This window comes from Panulirus ornatus, chromosome 50 (genome assembly GCF_036320965.1).
Source record: "Panulirus ornatus isolate Po-2019 chromosome 50, ASM3632096v1, whole genome shotgun sequence".
NCBI lineage: Eukaryota > Metazoa > Arthropoda > Malacostraca > Decapoda > Palinuridae > Panulirus > Panulirus ornatus.
In genome coordinates, this window is record NC_092273.1 from 1,599,347 (window position 1) to 1,622,532 (window position 23,186).

The following is a 23,186-nucleotide window of genomic DNA, read 5'->3' on the forward strand; positions in this document are numbered from 1 at the left end:
ACTGTGCACACAGCCCAGTTATATTACAGTATGTGGTGAAGATAGTGTGCACATACCCCACTGTTATATTACAGTATGTGGTGAAGATAGTGTGCACATACCCCACTTGTTATATTACAGTATGTGGTGAAGATAGTGTGCACATACCCCAATTGTTATATTGCAGTATGTGGTGAAGATAGTGTGCACATACCCACTTGTTATATTACAGTATGTGGTAAACATAGTGTGCACATCCCACTGTTATATTACAGTATGTGGTGAAGATAGTGTGCACATACCCACTTGTTATATTACAGTGTGTGGTGAAGATAGCATGCACATACCCCACTGTTATATTACAGTATGTGGTGAAGATAGTGTGCACATACCCCACTTGTTATATTACAGTGTGTGAAGATAGTGTGCACATATCCCACTGTTATATTAAAGTATGTGGTGAAGATAGCGTGCACATACCCCACTTGTTATATTACAGTGTGTGGTGAAGATAGTGTGCACATATTCCACTTGTTATATCACAGTGTGTGGCGAAGATAGTGTGCACATATCCCACTTGTTATATTACAGTGTGTGGTGAAGATAGTGTGCACATACCCCACTTGTTATATTAGTGTGAATATAGTGTGCACATACCCCACTGTTATATTTAAGTATGTGGTGAAGATAGGGTGTACATACCCCACTTGTTATATTATAGTATGTGGTGAAGATAGTGTGCACGTACCTCACTGTTATATTACAGTATGTGGTGAAGATAGTGTGCACATACTCTTGTTATATTACAGTGTGTGGTGAATAGTGTGCACATACCCTACTTGTTATATTACAGTGTGTGGTGAAGATAGTGTGCACATACCCCACTTGTTACATTACAGTATGTGGTGAAGATAGTGTGCACATACCCGACTGTTATATTACAGTATGTAGTGAAGATAGTGTGCACATACCCCACTTGTTATATTACAATGAGTGAAGATAGTGTGCACATATCCCACTTGTTATATTACAGTGTGGTGAAGATAGTGTGCACATACCCCACTTGTTATATTACAGTGTGTGGTGAAGATAGTGTGCACATATCCCACTTGTTATATTACAGTGTGCGGTGAAGACAGTGTGCACATACCCAACTTGTTATATTAGTGTGTGGTGAAGATAGTGTGCCCATACCCCACTTGTTATATTACAGTGTGTGGTGAAGATAGTGTGCACATTCCCCACTTGTTATATTACAGTATGTGGTGAACATAGTGTGCACATACCCCACTTGTTATATTACAGTGTGTGGAAGATAGTGAGCACATACTCCACTTGTTATATTACAGTGTGTGGTGAGGATAGTTGCATATATCCCACTTGTTATATTACAGTGTGTGGTGAAGATAGTGTGCACATTCCCCCACTTGTTATATTACAGTGTGTGGTGAAGATAGTGTGCGCATACCCCATTTGTTATATTACAGTGTGTGGTGAAGATAGTGTGTAAATATCCCACTTGTTATATTACAGTGTGTGGTGAAGATAGTGTGCACATATCCCACTTATATTACAGTGTGTGGTGAAGATAGTGTGCACATATCCCACTGTTATATTACAGTATGTGGTGAAGATAGTGTGCACATTCCCCCACTTGTTATATTACAGTGTGTGGTGAAGATAGTGTGCACATACCCCACTTGTTATATTACAGTGTGTGGTGAAGATAGTGTACACATACCCCACTTGTTATATTACAGTATGTGGTGAAGATAGTGTGCACATACCCCACTTGTTATATTACAGTATGTAGTGAAGGTAGTGTGCACATACCCCACTTGTTATATTACAGTGTGTGGTGAGGATAGTGTGCACATACCCCACTTGTTATATTACAGTGTGTGGTGAAGATAGTGTGCACATACCCCACTTGTTATATTACAGTGTGTGGTGAAGATAGTGTGCACATACCCCACTGTTATATTACAGTGTGGTGAAGATAGTGTGCACATACCCCACTGTTATATTACAGTGTGTGGTGAAGATAGTGTGCACATACCCCACTTGTTATATTACAGTGTGTGGTGAAGATAGTGTGCACATACCCCACTTGTTATATTACAGTGTGTGGTGAAGATAGTGTGCACATACCCCACTTGTTATATTACAGTGTGTGGTGAAGATAGTGTGCACATACCCCACTTGTTATATTACAGTGTGTGGTGAAGATAGTGTGCACATACCCCACTTGTTATATTACAGTGTGTGGTGAAGATAGTGTGCACATACCCCACTTGTTATATTACAGTGTGTGGTGAAGATAGTGTGCACATACCCCACTTGTTATATTACTCCTCATTATGTTACTTTGAGAGAAGCATAATGTCACACTTATACAATGGAGGAATATACACTCATGCAAGAAGACACCTTACCTAAGTGATGAACATGACGGTCTAACTCAGAGATCATAGTGGTCATGTGAGTACAGGGGAGGGGAGGGACTAGTGGTCATGTGAGTACAAGGAAGGGGGGGACTAGTGGTCATGTGAGTACAGGGGAGGGGGGGACTAGTGGTCATGTGAGTACAGGGGAGGGGGGGACTAGTGGTCATGTGAGTACAAGGAAGGGAGGGACTAGTGGTCATGTGAGTACAGGGGAGGGGGGGGACTAGTGGTCATGTGAGTACAAGGAAGGGAGGGACTAGTGGTCATGTGAGTACAGGGGAGGGGGGGGACTAGTGGTCATGTGAGTACAAGGAAGGGAGGGACTAGTGGTCATGTGAGTACAGGGGAGGGAGGGACTAGTGGTCATGTGAGTACAGGGGAGGGGGGGACTAGTGGTCATGTGAGTACAGGGGAGGGGGGGACTAGTGGTCATGTGAGTACAGGGGAGGGGGGGACTAGTGGTCATGTGAGTACAGGGGAGGGGGGGACTAGTGGTCATGTGAGTACAGGGGAGGGGGGAACTGGTGGTCATGTGAGTACAGGGAAGGGAGGGACTAGTGGTCATGTGAGTACAGGGGAGGGGGGGACTAGTGGTCATGTGAGTACAAGGAAGGGAGGGACTAGTGGTCATGTGAGTATAGGGGAGGGGGGGACTAGTGGTCATATGAGTACAGGGGAGGGGGGGGACTAGTGGTCATGTGAGTACAAGGAAGGGAGGGACTAGTGGTCATGTGAGTACAGGGGAGGGGGGGACTAGTGGTCATGTGAGTACAAGGAAGGGAGGGACTAGTGGTCATGTGAGTACAGGGGAGGGAGGGACTAGTGGTCATGTGAGTACAGGGGAGGGGGGGACTAGTGGTCATGTGAGTACAGGGGAGGGGGGGGACTAGTGGTCATGTGAGTACAGGGGAGGGGGGGACTAGTGGTCATGTGAGTACAGGGGAGGTGGGGGACTAGTGGTCATGTGAGTACAGGGGAGGGGGGGACTAGTGGTCATGTGAGTACAGGGGAGGGAGGGACTAGTGGTCATGTGAGTACAGGGGAGGGAGGGACTAGTGGTCATGTGAGTACAAGGGAGGGAGGGACTAGTGGTCATGTGAGTACAGGGGAGGGAGGGACTATTGGTCACGTGAGTACAGGGGAGGGAGGATCTTTTTGGTCATCTTAGGACAATGGAGGGAGGGTCTAGTCATCATGTGAGTACAGTGAAGGGAGGGTCTAGTGGTTATGTGAGTACAGGGAAGGAGGGTTTAATAGTCATGTGAGTACAGGGAAGAAGGGTCTAGTGGTCATGTGCGAGTACAGGTGAGGGATGGAGTAGTGGTCGTGTAAGGGTACAGAGCAGGGAGGGAACAGTAGTCATGTGAGTGTAAATGGAAGGGAGGGGCACATCGTTGTGTGGGTATACAGGAGAGGGAGAGAAGGACACGTTGTCACAGTGAGAACCACTGATGGTAAACATTAATCTACTCCTTCCTGTCCCACAATAACAACATCCCCGCTTCACGTGTCAGACATGTTGGGGAACCACAGCACTAATGGCAAGCCCACAAAGAGGTTAAGGCCAGTGGCAGGGGATTACGAACCCCACCACCAGGTCAGTTCCAGTGGCAATGGATGACTAATCCCAACACCAGGTCAGGGCCAGTGGCAGGGGATTACGAACCCTACCACCAGGTCAGGTCCAGTGGCAAAGGATGGCTAACCCCCAACACCAGGTCAGGGTCAGTGGCAGGGGATTACGAACCCCATCAGGAGATGAGGTCCAATGGCAGGGGATTACGAACCCCACCAGCAGGTCAGAGCCAGTGGCAATGGATGACTAATCCCAACACCAGGTCAAGTCCAGTGGCAGGGGAATACGAACCCTACCACAAGGTCAGGTCCAATGGCAGAGGATTACGAACCCCTACCACTAGGTCAGGTCCAGTGACAGCGGATTACGAACCCCTATCACCTGGTCATGTCCAGAAACAGGTCCAGTGGCAGCGGACTACGAACCCCTTCCACCAGGTCAGGTCCACTGGCAGGGGATTATGAACCCAACCCCACCACTAGGTCAGGTCCAGTGGCAGCGGATTACAAACCCCTATCACCAGGTCTGGTCCAGTGGCAGATGATTACGAACCCCTACCATCAAGTCAGGTTCAGTGGCAGGGGATGGCTAACCCCATCGGCAGGTCAGGGCCAGTGGCAGGGGATTACGAACCCCATCAGGAGATGAGGTCCAATGGCAGGGGATTACGAACCCCACCAGCAGGTCAGAGCCAGGGGCAAAGGATCACGAACCCTTCCATCAAGTCAGGTCCAGTGGCAGGGGATTACGAACCCTACCTACCTCCAGGTCAGGTCCAGTGGCAAGGGATTACGAAGCGTACCAGCAGGTCAGGAGGAGCGGCAGATGGCTAAGCCCACCACCAGTGGCTAGGAAGGAGGCCAGGGGAGTGCTACATACCTGGGTGTGGTAGGTTGATGGTAGCGGGTAGGAGGCTGGTGGCTGTGACACCCCTTGGTGTTGTTGTCCTGAGTGTGGCCCGGAGTGTGGCCCAGGATACCTCACCCCACTGTACTGTGGGCCACCACCACCCACCCCACTGCCCCCACTTGGCTGTGGCCCCTGCTGTTGCTGTGGTCCACCTGACTGCTGCTGTGGTTGCTGCGGTTGCGAGTGCTGTGCCTTCTGCTGTGGGCTGGGACCCACCCACTGTGCTGTGCTTGCCTGCTGCTGCTGAGGCTGCTGCTGCTGCGGTCCCTGCTGCTGCTGCTGCTGCTGGTGGTGGTGGTGGTGGTGGTGGTGTGGCCCAGGGGGGGCCTGCTGGGGTGGCCCTGTGGGTGGTTGATGTTGTTGGGGCGGTGGGGCGTGGGATGTGTGGGGGGCGTGTCTATACTGTACAGCAGCAGGACCTGACCCTGGGTTGGACGGGGGGGGCCGCCCTCCCTTGCCAGGTGGGCCGCCCCCCACGTGGCCCTGGGGATAGCCAGGTCGCGGACCATTACTTGCCTGCAACCAAAACAAACCATTAACATTACTACTACAAACTAAAACTAAAATACAATTATGACAGGGTACATTAAGTGAGGTTGATCACGGTTACAAGTGATGGTGGCCACTATAACCCGAGGTAGATCATGGTTACAACATTTGGTGGAAGCAACCTAAGGTTGATCATGATTACAAATCATGTTGGCCACAACCTGAGGTAGATCATGGTTACCAATGATGGTGGCCACAACCTGAGGTAGATCATGGTTACCAATGATGGTGGCCACAACCTGAGGAAGATCATGGTTACCAATGATGGTGGCCACAACCTGAGGTAGATCATGGTTACCAATGATGGTGGCCACAACCTGAGGAAGATCATGGTTACCAATGATGGTGGCCACAACCTGAGGTAGATCATGGTTACCAATGATGGTGGCCACAACCTGAGGTAGATCATGGTTACCAATGATGGTGGCCACAACCTGAGGTAGATCATGGTTACCAATGATGGTGGCCACAACCTGAGGAAGATCATGGTTACCAATGATGGTGGCCACAACCTGAGGTAGATCATGGTTACCAATGATGGTGGCCAAAACCTGAGGTAGATCATGGTTACCAATGATGGTGGCCACAACCTGAGGTAGATCATGGTTACCAATGATGGTGGCCACAACCTGAGGAAGATCATGGTTACCAATGATGGTGGCCACAACCTGAGGTAGATCATGGTTACCAATGATGGTGGCCACAACCTGAGGTAGATCATGGTTACCAATGATGGTGGCCACAACCTGAGGTAGATCATGGTTACCAATGATGGTGGCCACAACCTGAGGAAGATCATGGTTACCAATGATGGTGGCCACAACCTGAGGTAGATCATGGTTACCAATGATGGTGGCCAAAACCTGAGGTAGATCATGGTTACCAATGATGGTGGCCACAACCTGAGGTAGATCATGGTTACCAATGATGGTGGCCACAACCTGAGGTAGATCATGGTTACCAATGATGGTGGCCACAACCTGAGGTAGATCATGGTTACCAATGATGGTGGCCACAACCTGAGGAAGATCATGGTTACCAATGATGGTGGCCACAACCTGAGGTAGATCATGGTTACCAATGATGGTGGCCACAACCTGAGGTAGATCATGGTTACCAATGATGGTGGCCACAACCTGAGGTAGATCATGGTTACCATTAATGGTGGCCACAACATGAGGTTGATCATGGTTATAAATTGTTGGCCACAACCTGAGGTAGATCATGGTTATCAATGATGGTGGCCACAACCTGAGGAAGATCATGGTTACCAATGATGGTGGCCACAACCTGAGGAAGATCATGGTTACCAATGATGGTGGCCACAACCTGAGGTAGATCATGGTCACCAATGATGGTGGCCACAACCTGAGGTAGATCATGGTTACCAATGATGGTGGCCACAACCTGAGGAAGATCATGATTACAACTTATGGTGCCCACAACAACCTAAGGTGGATCATGGTTACCATTAATGGTGGCCACAACATGAGGTTGATCATAGTTATAAATTGTTGGCCACAACCTGAGGTAGATCATGGTTACCAATGATGGTGGCCACAACCTGAGGAAGATCATGATTGCAACTTATGGTGCCCACAACTACCTAAGGTGGATCATGGTTACCATTAATGGTGGCCACAACATGAGGTTGATCATGGTTATAAATTGTTGGCCACAACCTGAGGTAGATCATGGTTACCAATGATGGTGGCCACAACCTGAGGTTGATCATGGTTACCACTGATGGTAATGATGGCCACAACCTGAACTAGATCATGGTTGCCACTGACGGTGGCCACAACCTGAGGTAGATCATAGTTACAAGTGATGGTGGCCACAACAGCATGAGGTTGATCATGATTATAACTTATGGTGACCACAACAGCCTGAGGTACATCATGGTTACCACTGATGGTGGCCACAACCTGAGGTTGATCATGGTTACCAATGATGGTGGCCACAACCTGAGGTAGATCATGGTTACCAATGATGGTGGCCACAACCTGAGGTAGATCATGGTTACCAATGATGGTGGCCACAACCTGAAGAAGATCATGGTTACCAATGATGGTGGCCACAACCTGAGGTAGATCATGGTTACCACTGATGGTGGCCACAACCTGAGGTTGATCATGGTTACCAATGATGGTGGCCACAACCTGAGGTAGATCATAGTTACCAATGTTGGTGGCCACAACCTGAGGTAGATCATGGTTACCAATGATGGTGGCCACAACCTGAGGAAGATCATGGTTACCAATGATGGTGGCCACAACCTGAGGAAGATCATGGTTACCACTGATGGTGGCCACAACCTGAGGTTGATCATGGTTACCAATGATGGTGGCCACAACCTGAGGTAGATCATAGTTACCAATGTTGGTGGCCACAACCTGAGGTTGATCATGGTTACCACTGATGGTAATGATGACCACAACCTGAGGTAGCTCATGGTTGCCACTGATGGTGGCCACAACCTGAGGTAGATCATGGTTACAACTGATGGTGGCCACAACCTGAGGTTGATCAAGGTTACAAATCATGGTGGCCACAACAACCTTAGATCATGGTTACCACAGATAGTGGCCACAACCTGAGGTTGATCATGGTTACAACTATGGTGGTCACAACCTGAGGTAGATCATGGTTACCAATGATGGTGGCCACAACCTGAGGTAGATCATGGTTACAACTGATGGTAATGGTGGCCACAACCTGAGGTTGATCACAGTTACAACTATGGTGGCCATAACCTGAGGTAGATCATGGTTACCACTGATGGTTGCCACAACCTGAGGTTGATCATGGTCACAAATTACGTTGGCTGCAACCTGAGGTAGATCATGGTTACAACTGGTGGCCACCACCTGAGGTTGATCATGGTTACAACTTAGGGTGGTCACAACAACCTGAGGTAGATCATTGTTACCACTGATTGTGGCCACAACTTGGGGTTGATAATGGTTACCACTGATGGTAATGGTGGCCACAACCGGAGGTTGATCATGGTTACAACTTATGGTGGTCACAACCTGAGGCAGATCATGGTTAACACAGATGGTGGCCACAATCTGAGGTAGATCATAGTTACCACTGATGGTGGCCACAACCTGAGGTTGATCATGGTTACAACTACGGTAGCCACAACCTGAGGTAGATCATGGTTACCAAGGATGGTGACCAAAACCTGAGGTTGATCATGATTACAACTATGATGGCCACAACCTGACGTGGATCATGGTTACCAATGATGGTGGCTACAACCTGACGTGGATCATGGTTACCACTGATGGTGGCCACAACAATCTGAGGTCGATCATTGTTACCACTGATGGTGGCCACAACAATCTGAGGGTGGTCATTGTTACCAATGATGGTAATGGTGGCCACAACAACATGAGGTTGATCACTATTACCACTGATGGTAATGGTGGTCAAAACAAACTGAGGTTGATCATGGTTACAACTTATGGTGGCCACAACAACATGAAGTAGATCATGGTAACGTTACCGCGGATGGTAGCCACAACCTGAGGTAGAAAAAGGTTACAACTGATGGTAATGGTGGCCATAACCTGGGGATATCATGGTTACCACTGATGGTAATGGTGGCCACAACCTGAGGTTGATCATGGTTACCACAACCTGAGGCTGATCATGGTTACAACTTATGGCGGCCGCCACAATCTGACGGTGATCATTGTTACCACTGATGGTAATTGTGGCCACAACAACCTGAGGCTGGTCATTGTTACCAATAAAGTTAATGGTGGCCCCCAACCTTAGGTTGGTTAATGTTACCAATGATGGTAATGGTGGCCATAGCAACCTGAGGTTGATCATTGTTACCAAAGACGGTTGCCACAACCTGAGGTTGATCATGGTTACCACTGATGGTGGCCACAACAACTTGAGGTTGATCATGGTTACCACTGATGGTAGGCATAACATGAGGTTGATCATTGCTAACAATGATAGTGGCTACAACAACCTGAGGTTGATCATTGTTACCAAAGACGGTTGCCACAACCTGAGGTTGATCATGGGTGGCCACAACAACTTGAGGTTGATCATGGTTACCACTGATGGTAGGCATAACATGAGGTTGATCATTGCTAACAATGATAGTGGCTACAACAACCTGAGGTTGATCATGGTTACCACTGATGGTAGGCATAACATGAGGTTGATCATTGTTACCAAAGACGGTTGCCACAACCTGAGGTTGATCATGGTTACCACTGATGGTGGCCACAACAACCTGAGGTTGATCACTGCTACCAATTATGGTAATGGTGGCCACAACAACCTGAGGTTGATCGTTGTTACCACTGATGGTGGCCACAACCTGAGGTTAATCAATTACCACTGATGGAAATTGTGGCCACAACAACCTGAGGTTTATCAGTTACTATTGATGGTGGCCACAACAACCTGAGGTGATTTATTGTTTCCACTGATGGTAATGGTGGCCATCACAACGTGAGGTTGATCATCACTGATGGTAATGGTGGCTACAACCACCTGAGGTTGATCACTGTTACGACTGAAGGTGGACATAACAACCTGTTGATAATTGTTACCACTGATGGTAATTGTTGCCACAACCTGAGGTTATCAATGTTACCTCTAATGGTAATTGTGGCCACAACAACCTGAGGTTGATCATAGTTACCACTGATGGTGGCGATAACATCCTGAGGTTGATCACTGTTACCACCGATGGTAATGGTGGCCACAACAACCTGAGGTTGATAATTTCTACCACTGACGGTAATGTTGGCCAGAGCAACCTGAGGTTGATCATTGCCACAACTGATGGTAATGGTGGCTAGAACATGAGATTGATCATTGTTACCACTGTTGGTAATGGTGGCCACAACCTTAGGTTGATCATCACCACTGGTGGTAACAGTGACCACAAACTGGTTATCAATGTTACCACTAATGGTAATTGTGGCCACCACAACATGGGGTTGATCATTGTTAATGCTGATGGTAATGGTGGCCACAACAACCTGATGTTGATCAATGTTACCACTTATGGCGGCCACAACCTCGTTAGTCATATGTGTGTATCTAGTATATCAAGCTTAAGTAAACAAGATGGGACTTCAAATGTGCTGCATACAATGTTGACATCCCTTGTGGTTCAGCTACAAGTAGGACCACAAAAATTTCCATCTTCAATTATGATTTACTATCACTACAATGTTGTCTTTAATTATGATTTACTATCACTAAAATACTGTCTTCAATTATGATTAACTACCACTACAATATTGTCTAATATACCAAGTATATCACCTCCTTAATTCTGTATGATATTAAACAAAACAGAACATTCATGTTTTGCATAACCTTGCTGATCTTGATGAAATTTGTCATACACTTCAGTATGTACAAAAATCTTAACCTGTGAGTTTTATCTATCAAAGTAGGTCACCAAGTTCTGACTTGAACTTGCTTATATTCCCACATCCAGCAAAAAACAATCAACCTTACAATATATCCTTATTCTATGACATTTTCTCAAATAAAAAAAAATAATGTAGAATGTGTTTTTATTACAGTAGCATTTATTTTAGTACAGGAGCAAGTATTTTACTAAAGTAGCAAGTATTTTATGACAGTATCAAGTATTTCACTACTGTAGCATATATTTTACAAAAGTGGCAAGTATTTTACTACTGAAGCAAGTATTTTACTACAGCAGCGAGTATTTACTACTATAGCAAGTATTTCACTACAGCAGCATGTATTTCACTACAGCAGCATGTATTTCACTACAGCAGCATGTATTTCACTACTGCAGCATGTATTTCACCACAACAGCATGTATTTTACTATTAAAGCATGTATTTTACTACTGAAGCATGTATTTTACTACAGTAGCAAATATTTTACTACTGTAGCATATATTTTACTACAGTAGCATGTATTTTATTAAAATAGCAAGTATTTTACTACAGTAGCAAGAATTTTACTACAGCAGGATGTATTTTACTGCTGAGGCATGTATTTTACTACTGTATCAAGAAATCTACAACTGTATCAGGTATTTTACTACAGTATCATGTATTTCACTAAAGTATCAAGTATTTTACTACTATAGCATGTATTTTACTACTGCAGCATGTATTTTATACTGTATCATGTATTCTACTACTGCAGCAAGTATTTTACTACAGTAGCAAGTATCTTACTACAGCAGGATGCATTTTACTACTGAGGCATGTATTTTACTACAGTATCAAGTAATTTAAAACTGTATCATGTATTTTACTACTGTATCATGTACTTCACTACTGTATCATGTATTTCACTAAAGTATCAAGTATTTTACTACAGTAGCAAGTACTTTACTACAGTTTCAAGTACTTTACTACAGTATCAAGTACTTTTACTACAGTAGCAAGTATTTTACTACTGTGGCATGCATTTTACTACTGCAGCATGTATTTTATACTGTATCATGTATTTTACTACTGTACAAGTATTCTACTTCAGCAGCAAGTATTTTACTACTGTAGCATATATTTTACTACAGTATCAAATATCTTACTACTGTAGCATTTATTTTACTACAGTATCAAATATTTTATTACTGTAGCATATATTTTACTACTGTAGCATGTACTTTACTACAGTAGCAAGAGTTTTACTACTGAAGCAAGAATTTTACTACTGCAGCAAGTATTTTACTACTGAAGCATGTACTTTACAACAATATCAAGTATTTTACTAATGTAGCATGAACTGTACTACAGTAACAAGTACTTTACTACAGTAATAAGTATTTTACTACTGTTGCATGTATCTTACTAGAGTAGCAAAAATTTTACTATTGTATTATGTATCTTACTACTGTAGCATGTACTTTACTTGTTACAGTAGCAAGTATTTTAATACTACAGCATGTATTTTACTACAGTAGCATGTATTTTACTATTGCAGCATGTACTTTACTGCTGTAGCATGTATCTTACGACAGTAGCATGTATTTTATTATTGCAGCATGTACTTTACTGCTGTAGCATGTATTTTACTACCGTAGCATGTATTCTACTAAAGTATCAAGTATTTTACTACAGTAACAAGAATTGTATTACTGCAGCATGTATTTTATTTGTATCTTTACTACTGTAGCATTTATTTTACCACTGTAGCATATACTTTTATTACTATATGACATTTTAATACTACAGCATGTATTTTTATTACTGTAACTTGTATTTTACTACTGTAGCATGTAATCTTACTACTGTTGCATGTAATTTTAACACTACGGCATGTTTTTACTACTGTAACTTGTATTTTACTACTGTAGCATGTATTTCTACTACTGCTGTATGTACTTTCACCACTGCAGCATGTATTTCTACTAAAAAGACATGAATTTTTGCTTAGTGCCTTGCACTTTAATACAGTATCATGTATGTTTACTTCTATAGCTTGAGAATTTACAACTGCAGCATGTATTTTTACAACTAACTTTTATTTTACTAATATAGCATGTATTTCTATGATTTTTGCAGGGAAGTAGTGCAAATGACTGGGAGATGTATAAAAGAAGAGGAAGCAGGTCAAGAGAAAGGTGCCAGAGGTGAAAAAGAGGGCAAATGAGAGTTGGGGTAAGAGGGCATCATTGAATTTTAGGGAGAATAAAAAGATGTTTTGGAAAGAGGTAAATAACGTGCGTAAGACAAGAGAACAAATGAGAATATCAGTGAAGGGGGCAAATGGGGAGGTAATAACAAGTAGTGATGTAGTGAGAAGATAGAGAGAGTATTTTGAAGGTTAGATGAATGTGTTTGATGACAGAGTGGCAGATATAGGGTGTTTTGGTTGGGGTGGTGTGCAAAGTGAGAGGGGTCAGGGAGAATGGTTAGGTAAACAGAAAGGAGGTAGTGAATGCTCTGCGGAAGATGACAGCTGGCAGGATGGCGGGTTTGAATGGTATTGCAGTGGAATGGTGACCGTGTTGATTGGTTGGTAAGGATATTCACTGTATGTATGGATCATGGTGAAGTGCCTGAGGATTGGCAGAAAGCATGCATAGTGTCATTGTACAAAGGCAAAGGGGACAAAAGTGAGTGTTCAAATTACAGAGACATAAGTTTGTTGAGTATTCCTGGGAAATCATATGGGAGGGCATTGATTGAGAGGGTAAAGGCATGTACAGAGCATCTGACTGGAAAAGAGCGTGTGGTTTCAGAAGTGGCAGAGGATGTATGGATCAGGTGTTTGCTTTGAAGAATGTATGCAAGAAATACTTAAAAAACATATGGATTTGTATGTAGCATTTATGGATCTGGAGAAGGCACATGATAGGGTTGATAGGGATGCTTTGTGGAAGGTTTTAAGAGTATATATGGTGTGGGAGGTAAGTTGCTAGAAGCAGTGAAAAGTTTTTACAAAGGATGTAAGGCATGTGTACGAGTAGGAAGAGAGGAGAGTGATTGGTTCCCAGTGAATATTGGTGCGCAGTAGGGATGCATAATATCTCTGTAGTTGTTAAATTTGTTTATGGATGGGGTGTTTATGGAGGTGAATGCAAGAGTTTTGGAGAGAGGGACAAGTATGCACTCTGTTGTGGATGAGAGGCCTTGGGAAGTAAGTCAATTGTTGTTCCCTGATGATACAGCACTGGTGGCTGATTTGGGTGAAAAACTGCTGAAGTTGGTCACTGAGTTTGGTAAAGTGTGTGAAAGAAGAAAGCTCAGAATAAAAGTGAATAAGAGTAAGGCCATTAGGTTCAGTAGGGTTGAGGGACAATTTAACTGGGAGGTAAGTTTGAATGGAGAAAAAGTGGAGGAAGTGAAGTGTTTTAGATATCTGGAAGTGGACTCAGCAGCAGATGGAACTATGGAAGGGGAAGTGAGTCACAGGGTGAGGGAGGGGGTGAAGGTTCTGGGAGTGAAGAAGAATGTGTGGAAGACGAGAACATTATCTCAGAGAGAAAAATGGGTATGTTTGAAGGAACAGTGGTTCCAACAATGTTATATGGTTGAGAGGCAGGGGCTGTAGATGGGGTTGTGTGAAGGAGGGGGGGATGTGTTGGAAATTAAATGTTTGAGGACAATATGTAGTGTGAGGTGGTTTAATCGAGTGAGTAATGAAAGGGTAAGAGAGATGTGTGGTAACAAAAAGAGTGGGGTTGAGAGAGCAGAAGAGGGTGTGTTGAAAGGGATTGGACATACTGAGAGAATGTGTGAGGAAAGATTGACAAAGAGGATATATGTGTCAGAGGTGGAGGGAACAAGGAAAAGCAGGAGAACAAATTGGAGGTGGAAGGATGGAGTGAAAAAGATTTTGGGCAATCTGGTCCTGAACAGACAGGAGGGTGAAAGGCATGCAAGGAATAGAGTGAACTGGAACGATGTGGTATACCAGGGTCGACGTGTTGTTAATGGATTGAACCAGGGCATGTGAAGTGTCTACGGTAAACTATGGAAACCTTTATGGGGCCTGGATGCATATATATATATATATATATATGCATTACACATGACAGCTAGAGAATGAGTGAACGAATGTGGCCTTTTGTCTTTTCCTAGTGCTACCTCGCTAGGGGAGGGGGATGCTACTTCATGTGTGGCAGGGTTGCGACGGGAAAGAATAAAGGCAGCAAGTATGAATATGTACATGTGTATATATGTACATGTCTGTGTATGCATATGCAGGTTTACCTTGAAATGTATAGGTATGTATATGTGCATGTGTGGGCATGTATGTATATACATGTGTATGTGGGTGGGTTGGGCCATTCTTTTGTCTGTCTCCCTGCGCTACCTCACTAACGTAGGAGATGGCGATTAAGCATAGGAATATTTATACATATACATATTCTTACTTGCCGCCTTCATCCATTCCCATCGTCACCCCACCACACATGAAATGGCAGCCCCCCCTTCCCTCGCATGCGTGAGGTAGCACTAGGAAAAGACAACAAAGGCCACATTTGTTCACATTCAGTTGTCATGTGTAATGCACCAAAACCACAGCTCCCTTTCCACATCTAGGCCCCACAAAACTTTCCATGATTTACCCTAGACGCTTCACATGCCCTGGTTCAATCCATTGACAATATGTTGACCCCGGTATACCACATCGTTCCAATTCACTCTATTCCTTGCACACCTTTCACCCTCCTGTATGTTCAGGTCCCAATCACTCAAAATCATTTTCACTCCATCCTTCCACCTCCAATTTGGTCTCCCACTTCTTGTTCCTTCCACCTCTGACACATATATCCTCTTTGTAAATCTTTCCTCACTCATTCTCTCCAAGAGACCAAACCATTTCAATACACCTGCTCTCTCAACCACACTCTTTTTATTACCACATATCTCTCTTGCCCTTTCATTACTTACTCAAACCACCTCACAACACATACTGTCCTCAAGCATCTCATTTCCAACACATCTACCCTCCTCCGCACAACCCTATCTATAGCCTACGCCTTGCAACCATATATAACATTGTCAGAACCACTGTTTCTTCAAATATACCCATTTTTGCTCTCCGAGATACTGTTCTCTCCTTCCACACATTCTTCACTGCTCCAAGAACCTTCACCCCCTTCCCCACCCTGTGACTCACCTCCGCTTCCATGATTCCATTCGTTTCTAAGTCAACTCCCATATATCTAAAACACTTCACTTCCTCCAGTTTTTCTCCATTCAAACTTACATTCCAATCAACTTGTCCCTAAATTCTACTGAACCTAATAACCTTGCTCTTATTCACAACTACTTTCAACTTTCTTTCACACATTTTCCAAACTCAGTCATCAACATGCAGTTTCTCACAGGAATCAGCCACTAGAGCTGCATAATCGGCAAAGTGGTTGAGGATGTGTGGATCGGGTGTTTGCTTTGAAGAATGGATGTGAGAAATACTTAAAAAAACAAATGGATTTGTATGTAGCATTTACGGATCTGGAGAAGGTATATGATAGAGTTGACAGAGATGCTTTGTGGAAGGTTTTAAGAGTATATGGTGTGTGAGGTAAGTTGCTAGAAGCAGTGAAAAGTTTTTACCAAGGAGGTAAGGCATGTATATGAGTAGGAAGAGAGGATACTGATTGGTTCCCAGTGAATGTTGGTCTGCGACAGGGGTGTGTGATGTCCTCAAGCTTGTTTAATTTGTTTATGGATGGGGTGGTTAGGGAGGTACATGCAAGAGTTTTGGAGAGAAGGACAAGTATGTAGTCCTTGTATTTCAACTTTCTAAAAGGGGAAACAAGGAGTCATGCGAGGAGTGCTCATTCTCCTCAAAGGCTCAGATTGGGGTGTCTGAATGTGGATGGATGTAACCAAGATGAGAAAAAAGGAGAGATAGGTAGTATGTTCAAGGAAAGGAATCTGGATGTTTTGGCTCTGAGTGAAACGAAGCTTAAGGGTAAAGGGGAAGAGTGGTTTGGGAATGTCTTAGGAGCAAAGTCAGGGTTGGTGAGAGGACAAGAGCAAAGGAAGAAGTAGCACTGCTCCTGAAGCAGGAGTTTTGGTGGTATATGATATGAGTGTAAGAAAGTAAACTCTAGATTGATATGGGTAAATCTGAAAGTGGATGGAGAGAGATGGGTGATTATTGGTGCCTATGCACCTGGTCATAAGAAGAAAGATCATGAGGCAAGTGTTTTTGGAGCAGCCAAGTGAGTGTGTTAGCAGCTCTGATGCACGAGACCAGGTTATAGTGATGGGTTGAATGCAAAGGTTGGTAATGTGGCAGTTGAGGGTATAACTGGTGTACATAGGGTGTTCAGTGTTGGAAACGGTGAAGAACTTGTAGATCTGTGAGCTGAAGAAGGACTGGTGATTGGGAATACCTGGTTTCAAAAGAGAGACATACATAAGTATATGTATGTAAGTTGGAGAGATGGCCAGAGAGCGTTATTGGATTACGTGTTAATTGACAGTGTCTCTCCTCATTATCATGACCATACTACTACAACAGTGAGTGTCTCGCCTCATTATCATGACCCTACTACTGCAACAGTGAGTGTCTCTCCTCATTATCATGATCCTACTACTACAACAGTGTCTCTCTCCTCATTATCATTACCCTACACGGATCTATAATACTTCAGCAACCATGCCAATTTTATGCCTAAATATCTACAGATATTTGTAAATAATCAAGGCCAAAGCAGAGATGACAACATACTAAAATGTAAGTGTGACATCGCCTTTGAAAATGTATGGTGGAATAGATATTTCTGCAGCCAGTGTACCATGTGTTAAGGAAATAATGACTGAACACTGACCCAAAGTTTCAAGTTACTTACATTAACTGAAGTACATATAAGCGACACATATCATCTATCTATCTATCTATCTACCTAAAAATCCCAAAATACTACTACGAATACTACCTTTACAATGAAATGTTGGGATATGCACAAATATTTGCCTTAAACGTGCGAGGCCCACGAATCTTCCGCACATTGCCTGTTATCAGAGAACCAACGGTAGCATGTACAATACCTGACATGTTCAGTCAGGCTACAATACCACCTAATAGTTTACTTGACCAACATTCCAACCCAACTACATATATGGCCCAGCCTGGGTGGTAGGAGAACAAAATGCTGAAGACCAGATATTCACAATATCTTAACAACAACAACAACAAGAAACAATCAGAGCAGTTTAGGAGTGGATGTGACGCAAGAGGCAACACTGTCGGCAGTTTGGGTGTGCAGGGTGAGCAGGAGGCAACATGTCGGTAGTGTGGGTGAGCAGGAGGCAACACTGTCGGTAGTGTGGGTGCGCAGAGTGGGCAGGAGGCAACACTGTCGGCAGTGTAAGTGTGCAGGGTGGGCAGGAGGCACACCGTTGGTAGCGAGGGTGGGCAGAAGGCAACACTGTCAGTAGTGTGGGTGTGCAGGGAAGGAAGGAGGCAACACTGTCGGCAGTTTGGGTGTGCAGGAGGCAACATGTCGGTAGTGTGGGTGAGCAGGAGGCAACACTGTCGGTAGTGTGAGTGCGCAGAGTGGGCAGGAGGCAACACTGTCGGCAGTGTAAGTGTGCAGGGTGGGCAGGAGGCAATACTGTTGGTAGCGAGGGTGGGCAGAAGGCAACACTGTCAGTAGTGTGGGTGTGCAGGGAAGGAAGGAGGCAACACTGTCGGCAGTTTGCGTAGGAGGCAACACTGTCGGCAGTGTGGATGTGCAGGGTAGGCAGGAGGCAACACTGTCGGCAGTGCGGGTGTGCAGGGTGGGCAGGAGGCAACAATGTCAACAGTGAAGGTGTGTAGAGTGTGCAGGAGGCAAACACTGTCGGTAGCGTGGGTGTGCATGGTGGGCAGGAGGCACCACTGTCGGTGGTGTGGGTGTGCAGGGTGGGCAGGAGGCAACACTGTCGGCAGTGTGGGTGTGCAGGGTAGGCAGGAGGCAAACACTGTCGGCAGTGTGGGTGTGCAGGGTGGGCAGGGGGGTAACACTGTCGGAAGTGTGGGTGTGCAGGGTGGGCAGGAGGCAACACTGTCGGCAGTGTGGGTGTGCAGGGTAGGCAGGAGGCAAACACTGTCGGCAGTGCCCTGGGTGTGTAGTGTTGGAAGGAGGCAACACTGTCGGCAGTGTGGGTGTGCAGGGTGGGCAGGAGGCAAACACTGTCGGTAGTGTGGGTGTGCAGGGTGGGCAGGGGGGTAACACTGTCGGAAGTGTGGGTGTGCAGGGTGGGCAGGAGGCAACACTGTCGGCAGTGAAGGTGTGCAGGAGGCGCCACTCATCAGTGTGGGTGTGCAGGGTGGGCAGGAGGCAACACTGTCGGCAGTGTGGGTGTGCAGGAGTCACCACCGTCGGCAGTGTTGGTGTGCAGGAGGCAACACTGTCGGCAGTGTGGGTGTGCAGGGTGGACAGGAGGCAACACTGTCGGCAGTGTGGGTGTGCAGGTTGGGCAGGAGGCAAACACTGTCGGCAGTGAGGGTGGGCAGGAGGCAACACTGTCGGTAGTGTAGGTGTGCAGGGTGGGCAGGAGGCAACACTGTCGGCAGTGTGGGTGTGCAGGTTGGGCAGGAGGCAAACACTGTCGGCAGTGTGGGTGTGCAGGGTGGGCAGGAAGCAACACTGTCGGCAGTGTGGGTGTGCAGGGTGGGCAGGAGGCAACAGTGTCAGCAGTGTGGGTGTCCAGGGTGGGCAGGAGGCAACAGTGTCAGCAGTGTGGGTGTCCAGGGTGGGCAGGAGGCAACACTGTCGGCAGTGTGGGTGTGCAGGGTGGGCAGGAGGCAACACTGTCGGTAGTGTGGGTAAGCAGGGCGGGCAGGAGGCAAGTGTAGACAGTGTGGGTGTGTGGGGTGGGCAGGAGGCAACACTGTCGGTACTGTGGGGGTGCAGAGTAGGCAGAAGGCAACTGTCGGTAGTGTGCGTGTGTAGGGTGGGCAGAAGGCAACACTGTCGGCAGTGTGGGTGTGCAGGGTGGGCAGGAGGCAGCACTGTCGTTAGTGTGGGTATGCAGGGTAGGCAGGAGGCAACACTGTCGGCAGTGTGGGTGTGCAGGGTGGGCAGGAGACACCACTGTCGGTAGTGTCTGTGTGCAGGGTGGGCAGGAGGCAACACGGTCGGCAGTGTGGGTGTGCAGGGTGGGCAGGAGGCAACACTGTCGGTAGTGTCTGTGTGCAGGGTGGGCAGGAGGCAACACTGTCGGCAGTGTGGGTGTGTTGGGTGGGCAGGAGGCAAACAATGTCGGTAGTGTGGGTGTGCAGGGGGGGTAGGGGGCAACACTGTCGGCAGTGTGGGTGTGCAGGGTGGGCAGGAGGCAACACTGTCGGCAGTGTGGGTGTGTTGGGTGGGCAGGAGGCAACACTGTCGGTAGTGTCTGTGTGCAGGGTGGGCAGGAGGCAACACTGTCGGCAGTGTCGGTGTGCAGGGTGGGCAGGAGGCAACACTTTCGGCAGTGTGGGTGTGCAGGGTGGGCAGGAGGCTCCACTCATCAGTGTGGGTGTGCAAGATGGGCAGGGGGCAACACTGTCGGCAGTGTGGGTGGGCTGGATAGGCACGAAACAACACTGTCGGCAGTGTGGGTGTGCAGGGTAGGCAGGAAATAACACTGTCGGTAGTGTGGGTAGGCAGGAGGCAACACTGTCGGCAGTGTGGGTGTGCAGGGTAGGCAGGAGTTAACACTCGGCAGTGTGGGTAGGCAGGAGGCAACACTGTCGGCAGTGTGGGTGTGCAGGGTAGGCAGGAGTTAACACTGTCGGCAGTGTGGGTGTGCAGGGTGGGCAGGAGGCACCACTTTGGGCAGTGTGGGTGTGCAGGGTGGGCAGGAATAACTACTGTAGGCAATGTGGGCGTGCGGGTGGGCAGGAGGCACTAATGTCGGTAGTATGGGTGTGCAGGGTGGACAGGGGGCAGTGTGGGCCGGAGGCAGTGTGGATGCGCAGAGTGGGCAGGAGGCACCACTATTGGTAGTATGGGTGTGCAGGATGGGCAGGAGGCAACACCGTCTGCAGTGTGGGTGTGCAGGGTGGGCAGGAGGCACCACTGTTAGTAGTGTGGGTGTGTAGGGTGGGCAAGAGGCACCACTGTCGGAAGTGTGGGTGTACGGTGTGGGCAGGAGGCATTGTGGGTGTGTGGTGTGGGCAGGAGGCAGTGTGGGTGTTCAGGGTGGGCAGGAAGCACCACTATAGGAAGTCTGGGTATGCAGGGTAGGCAGGAGGCAGTGTGGGCGTGAAGGCTGGGCAGGAGGCACCACTGATGGTAGTGTGGGTGTGCAGAAGGCACCACTGTTGGTAGTGTAGGTGAGAAGGGTGGGCAGAAAGAAGTGTGGGTATGAAGGGTGGGCAGGAGGCAGTGTGTGTGCAGGGTGGGCAGAAGGCACCAATGTCGGCAATGTGGGTGTGCAGGGTGAGAAGAATGCACCACTGTCGGCAGTGTGGGTAGGAGGCACCATTGTCGGCAGTTTGGGTGTACAGTGTTGGCAAGAGGCACCACTGATGGTAGTGTGGGTGTGCAGGGTGGGCAGGAGGCACCACTGTTGATAGTATGGGTGTGAAGGGCGGGCAGGAGGCAGTGTGGGTGTGCAGGAGGCAAACACTGTCGGCAGTGTGGGTGTGCAGGGTGGGCAGGAGGCACCAATGTCGGCAGTGTGGGTGTGCAGGGTGGGCAGGAGGCACCACTGTTGATAGTGTGGGTGTGTAGGGTCGGAAGAAGGCAGTGTGGGTTAAAGGGTGGGTAGGAAACACCAATGTCGGCAGTGTGGGAGCGCAGGGTGGGCAGAAGGCACCTATGTCGGCAGTGTGGGTGTGCATGGTGGGCAGGATGCGCCACTGTCGGCAGTGTGAGTGTGCAGGGTCCGCAGGAGGCAACACTGTCGGCAGTGTGGGTGTGTAGGGTGGGCAGGAGGCACCAATGACGGCAGTGTGTGTGCAGGGTGGGCAGGAGCCACCAATGTCGGCAGTGTGGGTGTGCAGGGTGGGCAGGAGGCACCACTGTTGGTAGTGTGAGTGTGCAGGGTCCGCAGCAGGCAACACTGTCGGCAGTGTGGGTGTGTAGGGTGGGCAGGAGGCACCAATGACGGCAGTGTGTGTGCAGGGTGGGCAGGAGCCACCAATGTCTGCAGTGTGGGTAGGAGGCACCACTGTTGGTAGTGTGGGTGTGCAGGGTGGGCAGGAGGCACCATCGTTGATAGTATGGGTGTGAAGGGTGGGCAGGAGGCAGTGTGGGTGTGCAGGAAGCAAACACTGTCGGCAGTGTGTGTGTGCAGGGTGGGCAGGAGGCACCAATGTCGGCAGTGTGGGTGTGCAGGGTGGGCAGGAGGCACCACTGTTGGTAGTGTGGGTGTGCAGGGTAGGAAGGAGGCAGTGTGGGTGTGAAGGGTGGGCAGGAGGTAGTGTGGGTGTGCAGGGTGGGCAGGAGGCAACACTGTCACCAGTGTGGGTGTGCAGGGGGGGCAGGAGGCACCACAGTTGGTAGTGTGGGTGTGCAGGGTAAGCAGGAGGCACCTCTGTCGGCAGTGTGGGTGTGAAGGATGGGCAAGAGGCACCGATGTCGGCAGTGTGGGTGTGCAGGGAGGGCAGAAGGCACCAATGTAGGCAGTGTGGGTGTGCAGGGTGGGCAGAAGGAACCAATGTCGGCAGTGTGGGTTAGCAGGGTGGGCAGGAGGCACCACTGTCGGCAGTGTGGGTGTGCAGGGTGGGCAGGAGGCAGTGTGGGTGTCCAAGAGGCAGTGTGGGAGTGCAGGAGGCATTGTGGGTATGCATGGTGGAAAGGAATCACCAAAGTCGGCAGTGTGGGTGTGCAGGGTAGTCAGGAGGCAACACTGTTGGTAGTGTGGGTGTGCAGGGTAGGCAGGAGGCAACACTGTTGGTAGTGTAGGTGTGCAGGGTGGGCAGGAGGCAGTGTGGGTGTGTAGGGTGTGCAGGAGGCACCAATGTCGGCAGTGTGGGTGTGCAGGGTAGGCAGGAGGCAACACTGTTGGTAGTGTGGGTGTGCAGGGTAGGCAGGAGGCAACACTGTTGGTAGTGTGGGTGTGCAGGGTAGGCAGGATGCAGTGTGGTTGTGCAGAAGGCACCAATGTCGGGAGTGTGGGTGTGCAGGATGGGCAGGAAGTAGTGCGAGCAGGATGCAGTGTGGGTGTGTAGGGTAGGCAGGACGAAGTGTGGGTGTGCAGGGTGGGTGGAAGGCACCAATGTCGCAGTATGGGTGTGCAGTGTGGTGAGCAGAAGGCACCAATGTCGGCAGTGTGGGTGTGCAGGGTTGGCAGGAAGCAGTGTGGGTG

The 23,186-nt window shown here is 47.8% G+C and overlaps 1 protein-coding gene across 5 annotated transcripts in view; it reads right to left on the reverse strand.

Moving 5' to 3' along the window:
- The window catches only part of shep (alan shepard), a 336,340-nt gene that overhangs the window by 147,613 nt on the left and 165,541 nt on the right, over positions 1–23,186 (reverse strand). For 3 of the 5 annotated variants that reach the window (XM_071691043.1, XM_071691040.1, XM_071691042.1), the window contains one exon: positions 4,882–5,427. The exons of the other annotated variants lie outside the window; for them this stretch is intronic. In XM_071691043.1, the coding sequence (XP_071547144.1) occupies positions 4,882–5,427 (546 nt within the window). The remainder of the gene's footprint in view (positions 1–4,881; positions 5,428–23,186) is intronic. 5 annotated transcript variants of the gene reach the window in all.